General features: G+C 35.5%; 2 protein-coding genes and 1 pseudogene across 2 annotated transcripts; 2 read left to right on the top strand and 1 right to left on the bottom strand.

Annotated features, from left to right (window-relative positions):
- Nucleotides 1-206: 206 nt before the first annotated feature.
- LOC104705291 (brassinosteroid-responsive RING protein 1-like) lies at nt 207-1,221 on the top strand. The gene has a single exon (XM_010421261.3). The coding sequence runs from the start codon at nt 665-667 to the stop codon at nt 1,070-1,072; it is 408 nt and encodes a 135-aa protein (XP_010419563.1). The 5' UTR covers nt 207-664; the 3' UTR covers nt 1,073-1,221.
- An 8,830-nt stretch (nt 1,222-10,051) lies between these two features.
- Nucleotides 10,052-10,855, top strand: LOC147939546 (secreted RxLR effector protein 161 pseudogene; annotated as a pseudogene).
- A 3,997-nt stretch (nt 10,856-14,852) lies between these two features.
- LOC104705292 (small ribosomal subunit protein uS10y-like) lies at nt 14,853-16,297 on the bottom strand. The gene is made up of 4 exons (XM_010421262.3): nt 16,016-16,297; nt 15,786-15,919; nt 15,402-15,515; nt 14,853-15,159 (listed from the first exon to the last, which is right to left on the bottom strand). The coding sequence occupies exons 2-4, from the start codon at nt 15,895-15,897 to the stop codon at nt 15,017-15,019; spliced, it is 369 nt and encodes a 122-aa protein (XP_010419564.1). The 5' UTR covers nt 15,898-15,919; nt 16,016-16,297; the 3' UTR covers nt 14,853-15,016.
- Between the last annotated feature and the right edge of the window lie 162 nt (nt 16,298-16,459).

Genomic DNA, 16,459 nt, shown 5'->3' on the forward strand with positions numbered 1-16,459 from the left:
TATGTTTCCTGCCGGCTTAAGCTTCCCTTATTTAGACTTAGTTTAAGTGATTTCTATGTTTTCACCTTTTTTGTATTGAACAGATTACATCTATTCAGTAATAATATAAAATCAGACGATAAAAAAAAAAAAAAAAAAAATTGCAAATGAATAGCTATCATTTTTTAATTATTTTTTGAGTGAAATGTGAATAGCTATCCCTATATTAGTGATTAAAATATACTATATGCTATGCTTTTGCTTCCAAGGCATGCTTTTCAACTGTGTGAACCTCTCTTTTTTTCTTTTCTTTTTTTGCTTTTTCTTTATTTCGTCGTTCTTGTCCTTCGCCGACCAATCATACACCTTTAACCATTGACATGTTCACCTATGATTGGGTTGTTTTACCATTATAGTCAGTAGTTTTATATGACTCTCGTTGACGTACGTTTCAATCGTCTCCTAACTCTGAATCCCGCCCCCCCCCCCCTCGCCTTTCACGCGCGATAACACCAAATTGTGAATCATACAACAAATGAAATGATTATATAAATAGCCAAATCTCATATTCTCTCAAAACCTTTCTTTCTTTCTTTCTTCAAATTTGATAGAAAAATATTTCTAAAAATTCTTAGGTTTCTCCTCATTCACCTTTCTTTAAAAAATAAAGAATTAAAAAAGAGTCATGGGATTTTCTTACGGCGGCGCCGGAGTTATCATTGTTGGAGTTATTCTGAATGATTTTATCAGAACCGTTCGTTCTTTTCTTGATCATCCTCGTTTGTTTGGTGTTTACTGGTCGGAATCTTCGGGGAGGAGGAGTACAATCAGCTCCGGTACAAACAAGATTCCGATAGACGATATGCTCCCGGCGACAACATTCGAGGAGATGTCGTCAAGGGTGAATCCGCCGCCGGAGAGCTGCCGGATATGTCAAGAAGAGTTCGACTGCGGCGAAGAAGTCCGGTGTTTGAGGAACTGCGTACATGTATATCACAAGACGTGTATTGACCGTTGGATCCAAGACGATAAGATGACATGTCCTTTGTGTCGGACCCCCATCGTCCCTGATTTCTATTTTTTTCGTTTGTAAAATTAGAGTAAAAAACTTATATGAATGTTTCTATTAATTAATATCACTAAAGCGTTTTTTTGTTTTTGTTTTTTTATATATTCTTCTTCAACAAATACTGTAGATAACAAATCACTCTAAATAAAAACTATATTTTTGTTTTTGCGATACCGTTCAAAATTATTGACAACGAAACAAAATTATGATCTTTAAAAGATTATTTTATTTGGTCAATTAATGTGTTTGGGTGTGTTTGGGTGATGAGGACACGAGAAACCCTGAGTAATTATTTTTGTTAAAAAAAATTCTATCAATAATATAAGTAGTCCATTAATATACTAAGCCCAATATTATTTGTTTCCAGAGTCAGCCAGTTAATAAACTAAGCCCAATATTATTTAGCCGTTAAATATGAGACTGATTTTTGGCCCTTAAATATACTAAACCCAAATAGCCCGTTAAATATACTGGTGTACGAGCACATAAATTGATTTAGCTAAGCCCGTTAATATGAGACTGATTTTTTGGGTTTGATATCTTTCAGGTGATTGATTGGTTTGGTTTTGTGCGAAAATGCACTCTTTCTCTGGCTCATTCATCAATGAGCAAGCACACAGGTTTATCTATCAATTAAAAAATAGATTACCTTTATGGCTTTTTGTAGTCCCTTGTTCAAACTAAAAAAAAAAATCAATATTTGCAAATTTAGTTGTTAATCCCATATGATTTTTCATTAATTATATAATATGGGTTTAGTTACTAATTTTGTCTTTTGATTTGGATTTTCATAATGATGTTCAACTCAACTTATTGAAGAAACGCATGGATTGGTGTTCTATGAGCGGTAGTTCTTTGGATGTAGAGGTGATTCACGGCGACATCATCAAGCTAGGACTTGAACACGACGAGCTCACCATCAAGACATTGACGATGGACTTGTATGTCAAAATCGCTCAGCAGCCTAAAGTTGCAACAGTTGTTTTTCACCACATGCTAAGTGCATACTCGCCACAGGTAATATAATTTATGTCAAAAAAGTAAATTATGCAATTAACGTGATTATTTTCTCGGTCATCATCTATCAGAATAATCCTCTCAATCACCAAGATCCTCGTAATCTATTATTACCATATACTATTACGTAATTTATATTCTATACTAGTATTTTCGAAACATTTTTTGCTCATAAATATGTTTATGAAAATATTTATCATTGAATGTCATTTAATGCTTATATTTATATACAAACAAATTTAGTTAACTCTCTCTACTATCCTTTTAACCAAACACAATTAAAATATTTTAAATATCCATATATATAATGTTCAATAATTAATATAAATATTTATAAGATTTATTCCAGATAAAAGAAATTATTCTCGTATCATCTCTTTTTGATTTTAAATTTTAAATATAGTGAATCATCATATAATACATAAAGTTAATAAAAAATATGTATTTCCCTACATATATTGTGATTTAATTTTTTTTTATCAAACATATATTACTCAATTAATATAAAAAAGTGTGTGTTCAACATACATATAGAGTAAATTTTTCATATATAGTAAATTATAAAATTTTAAGAAATTTATAATTTATAATTGATATATCTAAACTTAATAAAAAGTTTAAAATTATGAATATTTAAACAAATGAAATTTTCAAAATAACACAAACGAGTTATATTACATGACGGGTTATATGATATTACATGTTTGAACTGATAATACTAAAATAAACTATCATTGATAAAATATTTTAATACAGGTTAAATTCTCATTTTACTATTTTAACAACACCAATATAAAATATGTCGAATCAAACTGATTTAACTAAGATTGTATTAAACAAAAATTGTTGTGCGGTATACCACATATTATATATAATTAACTAAAAAGTATATTAGCAAAATTAGTATTAAAATAGTACATTAAAAAAAAATAAAAAAAACTTACCCGCGGTATACCACGGGTCATAATCTAGTCTATGGTAATAAAGAAGGAAGCGAGAGGATTGATTATTCTGATTGAAATTTAACGGAGCAATGATTGTTATTTGCGTAATTTACACCATTTACACATTATGTTTTTGTTGCAGAGTTTCCTATTTAAAAGATAATATGAGAAATTAACAACTAATTCTGTTGTTGTTTGCAGGAGCAATTGATGATTAAGTTCCATTGGTGTCTTGATCATGCTTCTGTCATCATCAATTGACTAAAGGTGGTGCAGGGGATCAATTCACAGATGCTTGTTCTGGGACTTGAGAACAATGACAGACACGTCGGTATGCTAATGAGCTCATACACAAGAGTGGCTCTCCATCCCGAGCTTGCATGTCAGGTCTTCTCAAAGCTTAAGTGTCAAGGCTATGCGGCATGTAGGAATTTGATCTGGACATATGCTAATCACGATCCAGAAAAAGCCATTGCTGTTTTTGGAGAGATGGAGAAGACACATATCAAGCCCACTTTTCTCTCATTCTGAGCCCTCTATGCATATGTTCAGTCCCCCTACACCAAAGACCTCCTCCTAGCTGTGTTACTGAAGATGAAGAATGAGTATAAATGGAAGCCAGATGTGATACACTTTTTGTGTTAACTGGATACATAGGAGAGGCCATCGACTTTGCTGCTACAATGGAATGTCTAATATCAAACCACATGTGTGGGATGATTTTGGGGGAATGTGCCAAATCTGCACAATTATTCTAAGAAGATGATACAATTGCTGGTTGCCAAGGGAGGAGAGTATGTAGTTGACTATCCCGTTTACAGTCGTCTAAGCAACTAGGGGGTGGAGTTTCCATCTTGTGTGAAGTGCAGCCCACAATATCACCGTAAACATGGACCAGATCGCCTCTCCGCTTGGAGTCGTATTGATGTTTAGTAACATGCACGTCAATTAGCTTATTTGGGCTTTGGTTATTATGCTTCCTTCCACTTTTATTTGTGCTTTGGAAAACAATCTTTTAGGAGTCGATACTGGCTTGGTGTTCAAAAATAGTGATATGTCAATTACAAGAAACACACAGCCGTCCAACTCAACTGGAATTAGGTACAATGATTGCTAGAGTCATAAACTTGTACAATCAAATAAGTGTGTAACCTTATAAAAGCATACATAAATTATCTTTATACGTATTAGAAATCTTATAAATATTTTATAGATATCGTATAAATACTTTTAAAAAAACTTATAAAAACCTTGTAAATTCTTTAAAAATATCTTATAAAACCTTAAAATTTTACAAATAACTTGGATCAAGTCTCTAAGTAGCAGTTATCATCAAGAAGTACTTTCTAAACCTTATGAAATTTTATAAACATTTCAGATTTAATGAGGGGTATTTTTGAAAAAAAAGTCACTAAAAAGGAAATTTCTCTAAATTTCTCTAAATTATATATGAAGTGTACATGAAATTATTAATATATTTCTTAAAAAATAATTTAATAATATTCATTTATATGTTTCTAAATTATGAGTTGTAAAAAAGTCCCTTGATAACTAACGAATTTCAATGCACTTTAAACATTGAAATATTTTTGTGAATTACTAATAAACAAATTTTTGTCTCTTCTTTGTAAATAATATGTTTTGTAAAAAAAATAACTTAATATATATTACTACTTTTTCTTAATTTCCACACAACTTTTTTTTTTTTGTGTCCGAGATGAATATATTACTAGTTGTCTCGAAATAATAGATAAACCTCTACATTTCACAGTCTACACTTAAGTCTTTTTAATATAACTATATAAATGTTGATAATAAATTTATTAATTAAAAAATATCCAAGTAAATAGACTCTTTAACAAGCATTTAGAACGGTCTATAGAAAAATTAGGAGTTCATCATAGTTAATTGTTTGCACAATTTTGCTAAAACATCATCATATGTAATTGTGTACCCAATTTTGATGTGTACATAATGTTAATAATGTAATAGATTAATTGTTGTAAAATATTTAGAGTGGACTTCCATAACCGACCCATTACTTGTCTTATTCTGTAAGGCCCATCGGCCATATTCTCTAAGTCCTAGTCGGTTTAGGTTTAGTCATGATAAGGCTTTGCCTTCTACTTTATATATGTTGTACTATTCGAATGAATCAATAATAAGAAAAAGATAAACACAACCTTTGTCTCTTACTTTTACAACATGTTATCAGCACGAACCTCTAAAACCAGCTGAGAAAATCTCAACCCTAAAACCCTAAAAACCGCCGCTGCTCCCACCTCTTGCTTATCCAAGTTTGCGATCGGTTCTAGTTCGTGATAAAGGCGTGTTCGTGGTCAAGCTCTACTCGTGATTGGTTTGTGTGCTTATCTTGTTCGAGGTTCGTGGTTCATAGATCAACTCAAGATACATCCGAGGTCTTTAGCTCCCGGATCCATTCCAGTCAAACCCAAATCGGTGGCAGGTAAAACAATCGAACCTATCAGAACCTATGTATCGAATCTGATCACTAATTCTATAAGAACCCCTAAAACTACAAGTAAACAACCAACAAACAAATCCCTAAAGTTTTGATTTCCTAAAACCCTAAAACTTTAAAATTCGGTTGCTTGAGGTTTAAGGCTGTTTAGATTGCTTGCAAAATTAAACATATTATTCCATGATTAAAATCCGAATTTCTTGAGGTTAAAAATTTGCTTAGGATCGTTTGTTTGATGGTGCTTGATTGTATGGTGTGTTGCATGCATCCTTGAAATTAAAATCGAAACTTGCATAGGGAATTATTAATTGATTGTTGCTAAAATTATTTCTGTAAATTTCGACTGCATAAGAATCCTAAAAATCCTAATGAAATTCGGAATCCTAGAGAAATTCTAGTTTTCTAAAATTTGTTTGTTATCCTAATTAGAAAAGGAAAAGTTAAATAAAAGGAAATTCTATCTAGTAAAAGGAATTTTTCTAAAACATTAAGATTATGTGTTCATACTAGAATATAATCTATCTAGGATTGTTGTTTTGCATGCATATTAAAATTACGAAATTTTGAGTGTAATATTATGGCATGGATCGGTCTCAAATACTGCATGGCCCTAAGTGATTGGCATGGTTCAGTCTCAAATACCGCATGGCCTAATTTTGTTGCATGGTTCGGTCTCAAATACCGCATGATTTAATGGGATGCATGTTTTTCTATTTTATAGATGGCAAAGCTGAACAACCTCTCCTATGCTGCCCTTAATGCTTCTGGAGACAATTACTTGCAATGGGCTTTGGACACTAAGATCCATCTGAAATCAAAGGATTTATGCGAATGCATTGAGAATGAGGTTGAATGTGCATAAAATGATAAGTACAAGGCAATTATGCATATACGCCACCACCTTGCTGAGAGTCTCAAGAACCAGTACCTCACTGTTGAAGATCCTCTTGACCTTTGGACAGAGTTGAAAAACAGATATGGACACCAAAAGACGGTGCTCCTCCCAAAGGCTCAATTTGATTGGAAAAACCTAAGGATCCAGGACTTCAAATCCGTGGATGAGTATAACTCAGAGCTATTTAAAATAGTCTCAATCCTAAGGTTATGAGGTACAGAGGTTACTGAGAAGGACTTGCTAGAGAAGACATTCTCAACATTTCACACCAACAACATACTGCTTCAGCAACAGTATCGTGAAAAGGGGTTTAAGACATATGCAAGTCTCATCTCTTGTTTGCTGCTTGCTGAGCAGAACAATGAGCTATTGATGATGAATAGTGCATTGAGACCTCCTGGTACAACTCCATTACCAGAAGCACACAAGGTTGACTTGGCAAAGAAGAATCCTCAAGAGCCTAAAGAGCCGAAAGAGACTAAGGAGTCTAACTATGTCCATAGGTACAAGTATGGTCCTGGTAGTGGGAACTACCAAGGGTACAAGTTTGGTGGTCAAGGCCGTTGAAACCGACCAGGCTTCGGCCGTGGTCGGGGTAGAGGCCGCGGGTTATTTAAACCGCAACATAAGACCAAGTCCACTTGCCATAGATGTGGTATGGAGAACTATTGGGTAAAGACATGCAGAAGTCCTAAGCACCTTGTTGATCTCTATCAAGAGAATTTGAAGAAAAATCCAAAAGCTAACCTGGTTCATCTCGATGGTGAAGGTGATTTCGACCATGAGAAGGATGACCTATTGGATTATGAAACCTCTATTTGTTTAAGAGAGGATAATTAAGCTCAAATGTTGTCTTGATTTAATTTTATGTTTTATGCTTTGCATTTGATTGGATTATTATTTTGAATAATTATTTTGGTTTAAATTCAATTATTTTATTTCCTTCAATATATTTGTTTGTTTTATTCCTTTAAAGTTTAAAACATAAATTCTTGTCTATATTAGAAATGACTGAGGACAAGAACATACTTGTGGTGGATAGTGGATCCAGCCACACAATTTTGAAGGATAAGAGATATTTTGTTAATCTCATTATGAAAAATGCCAATATTAGTACAATTGCGGGTATAGCAAGCCTAATTGAAGGCTACGACCAGGCTCACATTTTATTACCTAACGGCACACATCTTGAAATAAGTGATGCGTTATATTCACCCAGCTCAAAGAGAAGTTTATTGAGTTTTAAGGACATTCGTTTGAATGGTTTCCATGTTGAAACAAAGGATGAAGGAACCAAAGAGTTCCGATATATAACTGAGATCACCCAAGGACATAAGAAAATCCTATAATCTATACCCGCACTAGCCACTGGTTTATACCATGCTAAGATTAATATGATAGAGGCTAATTTGGCAATGAATAAAATGTTCAATGAACAATTCACTTTATGGCATGACCGGCTTGGCCATCCGGGTTCTAACATAATGCGTAAGCTAGTAATGAATTCTAATGGGCACACTCTTAAAGAGAGAAGAGTTATTCCTAAACATCTCACGTGTGTAGCATGTGCACAAGGAAAGCCCATTACAAGGCCATCACCAGTCAAAGTAACTAAAGAAACTTTGCATTTTCTGGAAAGGATCCAAGGAGACATATGTGGACCTATACACCCTCCTTGTGGGACATTAAGATATTTCATGGTCCTTATTGATACATCGACCAGATGGTCGCACGTTTGCTTATTGTCAACTAGAAACCTTGCGTTTGCTAGATTGCTGGCCCAAATTATACGTCTGCGAGCCCACTTTCCAGATTTTCCACTTAAGACTATACGTCTAGACAATGCTGGTGAATTTACATCCCAAGCGTTTAATGAATATTGTATGTCCATGGGGGTGAGTGTGGAACATCCTGTTGCACATGTCCATACACAAAATGGATTAGCTGAATCTTTTATTAAACGTATTCAATTGATTGCTCGGCCATTGCTTATGAGGTCGAAGCTTCCTGTGTCGGCTTGGAGACACACAATATTACATGCAGCTGAGCTTATACGCATCAGACCATCTAGTGAACATAAGTATTCACTATCCTAATTACTAACGGGTCATGAGCCAGACATATCCCATCTCAAAATATTCGGGTGTGTCGTTTATGTACCGATTGCCCCACCACAGAGAACTAAGATGGGACCTCAGAAGAGGATGGGAATATATGTTGGATATGATTCTCCCACCATTATTAAGTATCTTGAGCCAACTACGGGTGATTTATTTAAGGCCAGATACGCAGATTGTCAGTTTGCTGAATCCGAATTTCCTATGTTGGGTGGAGAGAATAACAAGCTGGTCAAAGAAATATCATGGAATCAAACATCCTTAAATTGGCAAGATCCTCGGACTCTAGCCTGTGATGCAGAGGTCCAAAAGATTATACATTTGCAAAAGCTAGCTATTCAATTGCCAGATTCCTTTGCTGACCCAAAGAGAATAATAAAATTGTACATATCAGCTTGTAATGCACCAGTACGTATTGATGTTCAAAAGGAACACAATAATCAAGTTGCTATAGAGTCTAAGGCCCGTTTGAAACGTGGTAGACCATTAGGTTCCAAAGATAAGAACCCTCGGAAATCTAAGAAAGGTGCAAATCAAACCGAGGTTAAGGAAATTACAGACATGGCCGCGCCAAATCCTAAGGTACCAAATGAGGTTTGGGACGCTAAACCTCAAGGACCTGAAGGTATTGATAATAATGAGATCTCAATCAATTATATCATGTCTGGAATACAATGCAACCGTAAAGATGTCGACATCGATGATGTATTTGCTTATAAGGTAGCACTTGAAATAAATGAGGATCATGAACCCACGTCTATATTAGAGTGCACTCAAAGTAAAGATTGGTTAAAATGGAAAGAAGCCATTGACGTGGAGTTAAACTCTTTAAAGAAAAGGAATGTGTTTGGTCCGATCTTAAGGACACCATTCGATATAAAGCCAGTTGGACATAAGTGGGTCTTTGTAAGAAAGAGAAATGAGAATAATGAAATCGTGAGATATAAGGCACGGCTTGTAGCACAAGGATTCTCTCAAAGAACAGGAATAGATTACGAGGATACATACTCCCTTGTGATGGATGCAACGACTTTTAGATATTTGCTAAGTCTGACTATAAGAGAAAAACTGGATTTGCGGTTAATGGATGTTGTAACCGTATATTTATATGGTCCACTGGAAAATGAAATTTATATGAGATTACCAGAGGGTATTGAGCTCAAAGATAAGAGTGGTTCTCGAGAACAATACTGCATAAGGCTAGACAAATCCCTTTATGGACTGAAACAAAGTGGGCGAATGTGGTACAATAGACTAAGTGAGTACCTAGCCGAAGAGGGCTATAAGAATGATCCCATCAGTCTATGTATTTTTATAAAGAAGTTTGCAAACAAAGTGTTTGTAATCATAGCAGTATATGTGGATGATTTGAATATCCTAGGAACCTCTGGGGAAATCGCCCAAACAGTTGAATATCTTAAGAAAGAATTTGAAATGAAAGACCTAGGTAAAACTAAGTTCTGTTTAGGATTGCAACTTGAGTACATAAATGATGGAATCCTTGTGCATCAAATGGCATATACAGAAAAGGTACTCAAGAGGTTTAGTATGGATCAAGCTCACCCATTGACTAGCCCAATGGTTGTAAGGAGCCTTGATTTGGATAAAGATCCATTCGGTCCAAAGAAGGACGATGAAGAGATTCTCGGTCCGGAAGTGTCATACCTCAGTGCAATAGGAGCGTTAATGTTCTTGGCTAGCCACACTAGACCAGACATATGTTTTGTCGTGAACCTCCTAGCTAGATTTAGCTCTTGTCCAACCCAAAGGCACTGGAACGGTATCAAACATATTTTACATTACCTACAAGGGACGACAGATTTGGGTTTATTTTATACTAACCATAACAAAGAAAGTTTAGTTGGTTTTGCTGATGCAGGTTACCTATCTGATCCACATAATACTAGGTCTCAAACCGGCTATATATTTACACACTGTGGTACAATAATTTCTTGGCGTTCTATGAAGCAGACTATTGCGGCCACTTCGTCTAACCATGCAGAGATTTTAGCTATGCTTGAGGCCAGCCGGGAATGTGTATGGTTAAGATCGATGACTCAACATATCAGGACGGATTGCGGTATGGTTGAAGACAAGGAGCCAACCGTAGTAAACAAGGACAATACGGCTTGCATCGCACAGCTTAAGGAAGGATATATCAAGGGAGATCGGACGAAACACATTTTACCTAAGTTCTTCTTCACACATGAACTACAAAAGGCCGGAGAAGTTCAAGTGGTACAAGTTCAATCCTGCGACAACTCAGCCGATCTCTTCACCAAGTCTTTACCGTCATCAACATTCAAGAAGCTCACGCACCAGATTGGAATGCGGAGACTTAAGGACTTTTAGTGATGCTTAGAACAGGGGGAGCGATGCATGCTGTACTCTTTTTCCTTCACTATGGTTTTGTCCCACTGGGTTTTCCTGGTAAGGTTTTAATGAGGCAGCACCCTCAAGCGTATTGCGCTGATCCCTTAGCATCAGCACAGTTATGTCATCCAAGGGGGAGTGTTGTAAAACACTTGGAATTGACTTTCATAACCGGCCCATTACTTGTCTTATTCTGTAAGGCCCATCGGCCATGTTCTCTAAGTCCTAGTCGGTTTAGATTTAGTCATAATAAGGATTTGCCTTCTACTTTATATATGTTGTACTATTCGAATGAATCAATAATAAGAAGAAGAAGAGAAACACAACCTTTATCTCTTACTTTTACAACAAAAATAAATAATTTGTGATAATGATTAAATACAATAACAATACGATTTAATATCAAAATCTACCAGATGAGCAGAAACATACTATATATATAGTTAATTATAATCAAATTTAAAATTTAATTTTGTAAAGGAATATAGGAAAATGACTTCGAACGTTCGAAGATATATATGGAAGTTTTTTGGTGGCACGTAGTAACTCTTGAAGTTACTTGTGTTTCTTGGTTGATTGTTTCTGAAAAATTCTGTAAAAGTATTTATTTTTTCATGTAAATAAATCAATTTATAGGTTACGCATGGACACATCAAACTCACTAATTGGTGTTGGTGATAGGATTTTGATTTGGGACATATTTATTTAAACAATATAATTGTTACTCAAGACTGATATATCATACCATACGGGATATTCTCTATATGATCAAGCGGATCGATTTCGCTCCTTCATCTGTCACCATCTTCTTAATCGCAATAGCAACCAAATTTTCAGCTATGTTCATGGTTCATTTGTCAGATTATTATTTTCTTGCGTTCAGCCAAGTAGATTTAGTTGTTGTTCGTTCGTGTTTTTTTTTCTTTTTTTTTTCTCGTTTTATCTTAACTCAAACGTCAAACCTGTAATGTAAATGACATGAAGAGGACACCTATATTATATAAGTTCGATTTGTCACATTCTCGTTATCAAATCTTTTGAGTTTCATTAATCAGTGTAAAGAGAGGTTTATGTTATCACACAATTTTTTTCCTCCCACATAATTTTGAGTTTTCTTTTGTCTCTATCTAAAGAGAATCGTACAATTCATTCCTCTTTTTCGTCTAACCCCCCGTGTAAGCTCTACTCATGCTCATTTGATTTGCAAAGACAAGTACTTTCAAGATGATAGTTTCTATACCAAGTTATGATAAATCGTTCCTTTTAACTTTAAGCTCATTTCCCAACCGGAGCATATTTCTGGTTCTCAGCCTACACTTGCTTAAGAATTCTATCAGACCTCTCCTTCTTGAAAAGACATATTTGTGGCTAAGTCTATATGTTCAAGTACGTGTATGATCAACTTCGAGATTGTATGTGCATAAAGTAAATAAGACACACGAGCTTTGTTAACGGGGTTCGGTTTTTCCTACATCCACGGGACCTAGTCCAGAACAAATCCACTAGAACAAGGTTGCAATTACAATTGATATGATATCTAGCACTACTATGCCTATCATTCTTTTCTAGATGAATAAACCATCAAAAGATCTCTCTATCTTATTGATGGGGCGACACCACACACCTTGTGTGCATCTCTTGAAAACCTTGAAGCGCGCAAGTCTTCATGAAGCGCCTTCTCGGTATTTACATCAATTGCCCAACCCCTAAGGTTAGCAACTTTCCTATTATACAACAAATAGGAATTGGGAGATTAACAATTGTACAACCCCTAGGATTGACAATTTTCCTATTATACAACAGATAGGAAAGTTTCTCTCCATGATCCCATCTTGAATCTTCTATTCAAGATGTTCTATCAGCTCAGCAGCCGCCACTTGGCTTGTCCAAGTCGACCCCAAGCTTCTGTACTCAAACTCTTCAACTCCGCTTCTTGTACTACTTCTTGTATTAACTTCGGACTAGTACAAGAACTGCTTCAGACGTTTGATTCATCCTCTGATATATCTAACTGCAACAGTTTGATTCATCCTCTGATATATCTAACTGCAGGGTTCTTGATTCAACATCTTATCTTCTCTGCTTTGTGTTAATCATTGTGTCCAAGATCATCAAGTTCTACTTAAGTTCTGCTCTACCAGCATTTGTACTTCATCCTCTTTGTCAAGGAATACTTCATCTTCTGTCAACTCTTCCAGCATATGTATCATGTAATGCATCAGCCTTTATGTCAGTTTTGTCTAGCTTTAGTAGAGAACCCATGACATGTTCTAAACCTTATAAAACTTCAATCAACACAACATCTTCACTTCTCATACGAAATCTCTGCCTTGATCACGACGAGCCATAGGTTGTAATCCAATGGTCAATGGCAGTCCACTTATGGGCTGAAACAGTTTCATGTTTCCCGATTAAATCCTAAACATCTAATCGATGTAATTAAGATATGTATCCCATATTTGCATACAAAACTACTATTTTCACGAATCGTATTGCATCTCTAGCTATTCTGTATGCCTGCATAAGAGACATCAAGAGAACAGAGTAAAATGAACGTGCATATATACGCCATACTCAAGAATAACTCTTAACCATTCATTTCTACACATACTGTTTTAATTTGAGTTTCAAAACAGAAGATGATGAGTTTCACAGATCCAAAAATGCAGTCCTTCCGATGCAAAATATTTCATGGAAAGTATGTTTTGTCACTTTGTGGTAATATGTTCTTATGTTTATAGATAGACGCAAACATGAGTACTGATATACCGGACGTATTGTATCCCTCTAAGAACATGTGAAGTGTACTATTGAAGGGATTGAAACAACGGTTGCTAATAAACCATTGAAAAATAGAGGATGATGGTGCGATACCATTTGGTTTTTGGCGAATGGTGGCAGAGATGGAATGAGATTATGGGAGAAGAGCCATCGGCATGATGATGGCGTGACCGGAGGTGGCGGTGCTACGATATGGATGGAATGTTAGGTTATGAGACCTAAGTGGAAGAGAAGAGACAGGGGTTGTCGAAATTTTTTTTTGCCGTTTTCATTTAATCAAAATTTATTAGTAATTAAAGACGAAGTGGATACATACCTACAGAAATTGCAGCAGCTCTGGCTCTTTCTTTCAGGAAAGAGTCCACCAAACAAGAACATGATCACATCTTTTTGGACCTCGAAAATTTCATCAAGTTGAAAGAGCAAAGACAAAACAATGAGATAACCAAGTAACTCACCAACACACAACTTCTTCTTACAAGAGGGAAACAATTAATGTCTAAAATCTACAAAAATTAAGAGAAGCATCATCACAAAACCTGAATCGGAATAACATCTTATTGTCTGTGAAATCAGTACAAATCCTAGGAAACAACAAGCTAAGAGTTAACAACTCCCAAGACAAGATACTTCAGTTACGCTACAAAAACTGATTAACGTATTCCCAACACAAGTTTTTCTGTGTGTGTATGTGTTTTACAGCAAATGAAGGTGCAGAATGGCAAATATCTCAGAGTAAGACAAGTGTAATTGGTCATTCCAATGGAGATTGAAGGTCTTGCTCAGCCTATTGCTTGAGGTAATAATATAAAACATCTGCTTTCATTTCTTTCTTCCTTTATTTGTTTATAAAAAAGATTAGCTGGTTTCATTGACTTTTTGTGTATTCACCCTGCAGCTCCAAATCAGTGATCAGAGGTTTGAAGATGCTGAAGAGATGGTTCATGAAAGTGTGAGACAAAAGGATCATCACTAGACAAACATATTGTGTCTTATTTTAACGATATTTTAAGCGATGAATGGGTTGTATTTTGTTAAACGATAAAATTGTTATGTTCTGCTACTACTTTTCAAAAAGTGCCTATTTCAATAGTCCTCCTAAGACATCATCTCTCACTGAAATCAGATAAAGTAAACTATGATTGATTGCTAACTGGCTACTTGGTGAAGTCTTGTAAAATCAGAAAGGTCCAAGGAACTTAAATTGAGAGTAGTTATAATATCAATCTTCAAAATCTATTCAATTAAAGAAAACACAAGAACTTAGGTTTCACTACAACAAAAACATTCCAAAAGATTGTTTCTTAAAAGAGAATTCCAAAAGAGAAAGCCAAAAAAAAAAACAGAAGTAGGGTTGATCTACGAGTCGGCGATGGTGACCTCGACCTCAACACCAGGTTCAATGGTGATGGAAGTGATCTGCTTGACAACATCAGGAGAGCTGAAGAGATCAATCACACGCTTGTGAACCCTAAGCTCAAATCTGTCCCATGTATTGGTTCCTGTTATACAACACCAACCAATAATAGTTAAAAAGAGTCGCAGCCAATGTGAAGACACTTGCAGTGACAGAGTAGAGAACAATATTGAGCAACAATCACATTTTCTCTAAGACTAAATCCTTAGTTTAATATCAAGTAAAATGAACTAAGGGATGGTTCCGAAAACAATAAATCCATAGCTCGAGCACTTATAGTAGTGTTTCTCAAGACATAAAAGATGAGATGAGCCATAATAGTTATACCTTCACCACAAGGAGCTTTTCGGGTAGTGATTTTAAGAACCTTGGTGGGCATTCTCACTGGTCCCTTAACTCTCAGTCTCTTGTCCTTAGCTCCACGAACCAAATCAGTGCACACTACATATATATCATTTGCAGCAACATAACATTAAAACAATGATTTTTAGTATTTTGATCCTAAACCATCAAATTCAAAAGTTCCCAACTTTCAATCCATTGAAGCAAATCAAAGACCCTATTTTGGAACGGTTCCAATACAAATGAATGTTACATCTTCTATATGGTGGTACCCTCAAAATGAATGACATATGGTTTTTGAGAGCAGCTCAAAACTGAATTGCTAAAATCGAAATGATTAGGCTACCACGATTAAAAAAAAAAATATACCTCTTTCCAAGTTCTTCACATTCTTGGAGGAGAGTGTGATCCTGATCTTGTGAATTTGCTCAAGTGGTTCTTCCAAACCAGCCTTGGTTGGCTTCATTGCTTGGTAAGCCATATTTTCAGCTCAGCTTCTTCTTCTGTACAATCACAGACATACGAAACCGATGGATCACATTAACCGATATATTCAGGTAAACATGTAAAAAATTCAAATTTGGATTAAGTGAAGCAACCTGAGGGAGACGAACGAAGCTCGACGGCGTATTGCTGCTCTTTTTTTTTGCTGCAAGGAAGGACGGACCCGAATCTTTTAACCTAAGAGACGTTTTATGGCTTATGCAAAAAAAAAAAAACCCTAATTTTTGTGGACTTATTGGGCCCAATCTTTATACGGCCCAATAACTAATAGTTAGTTGTCATGTCGATTGCCAGATTTGGAGGATCTGTTGAGAGAGGCTTGACAATATTGCAAATCTGAAGGTATTGTTCGGAAGCTAGACGTCATGAGCTACCAATGGGAGGCCTCACAACTCACAAGTAATAAATGTAGAAGGTCACTCTCACATACACGATATATGAAACGATGGTTTGTGAAAGTGAAAGACACAGGGTTACTCGTTTTTTTTGTTCACTTATGTAAGCTAAAACAGAGTTGTGTCTTTTGGCATCAAAGAAGA

Source organism: Camelina sativa, chromosome 8 (assembly GCF_030686135.1).
Source record: "Camelina sativa cultivar CO46 ecotype springtype chromosome 8, ASM3068613v1".
Taxonomy (NCBI): domain Eukaryota; kingdom Viridiplantae; phylum Streptophyta; class Magnoliopsida; order Brassicales; family Brassicaceae; genus Camelina; species Camelina sativa.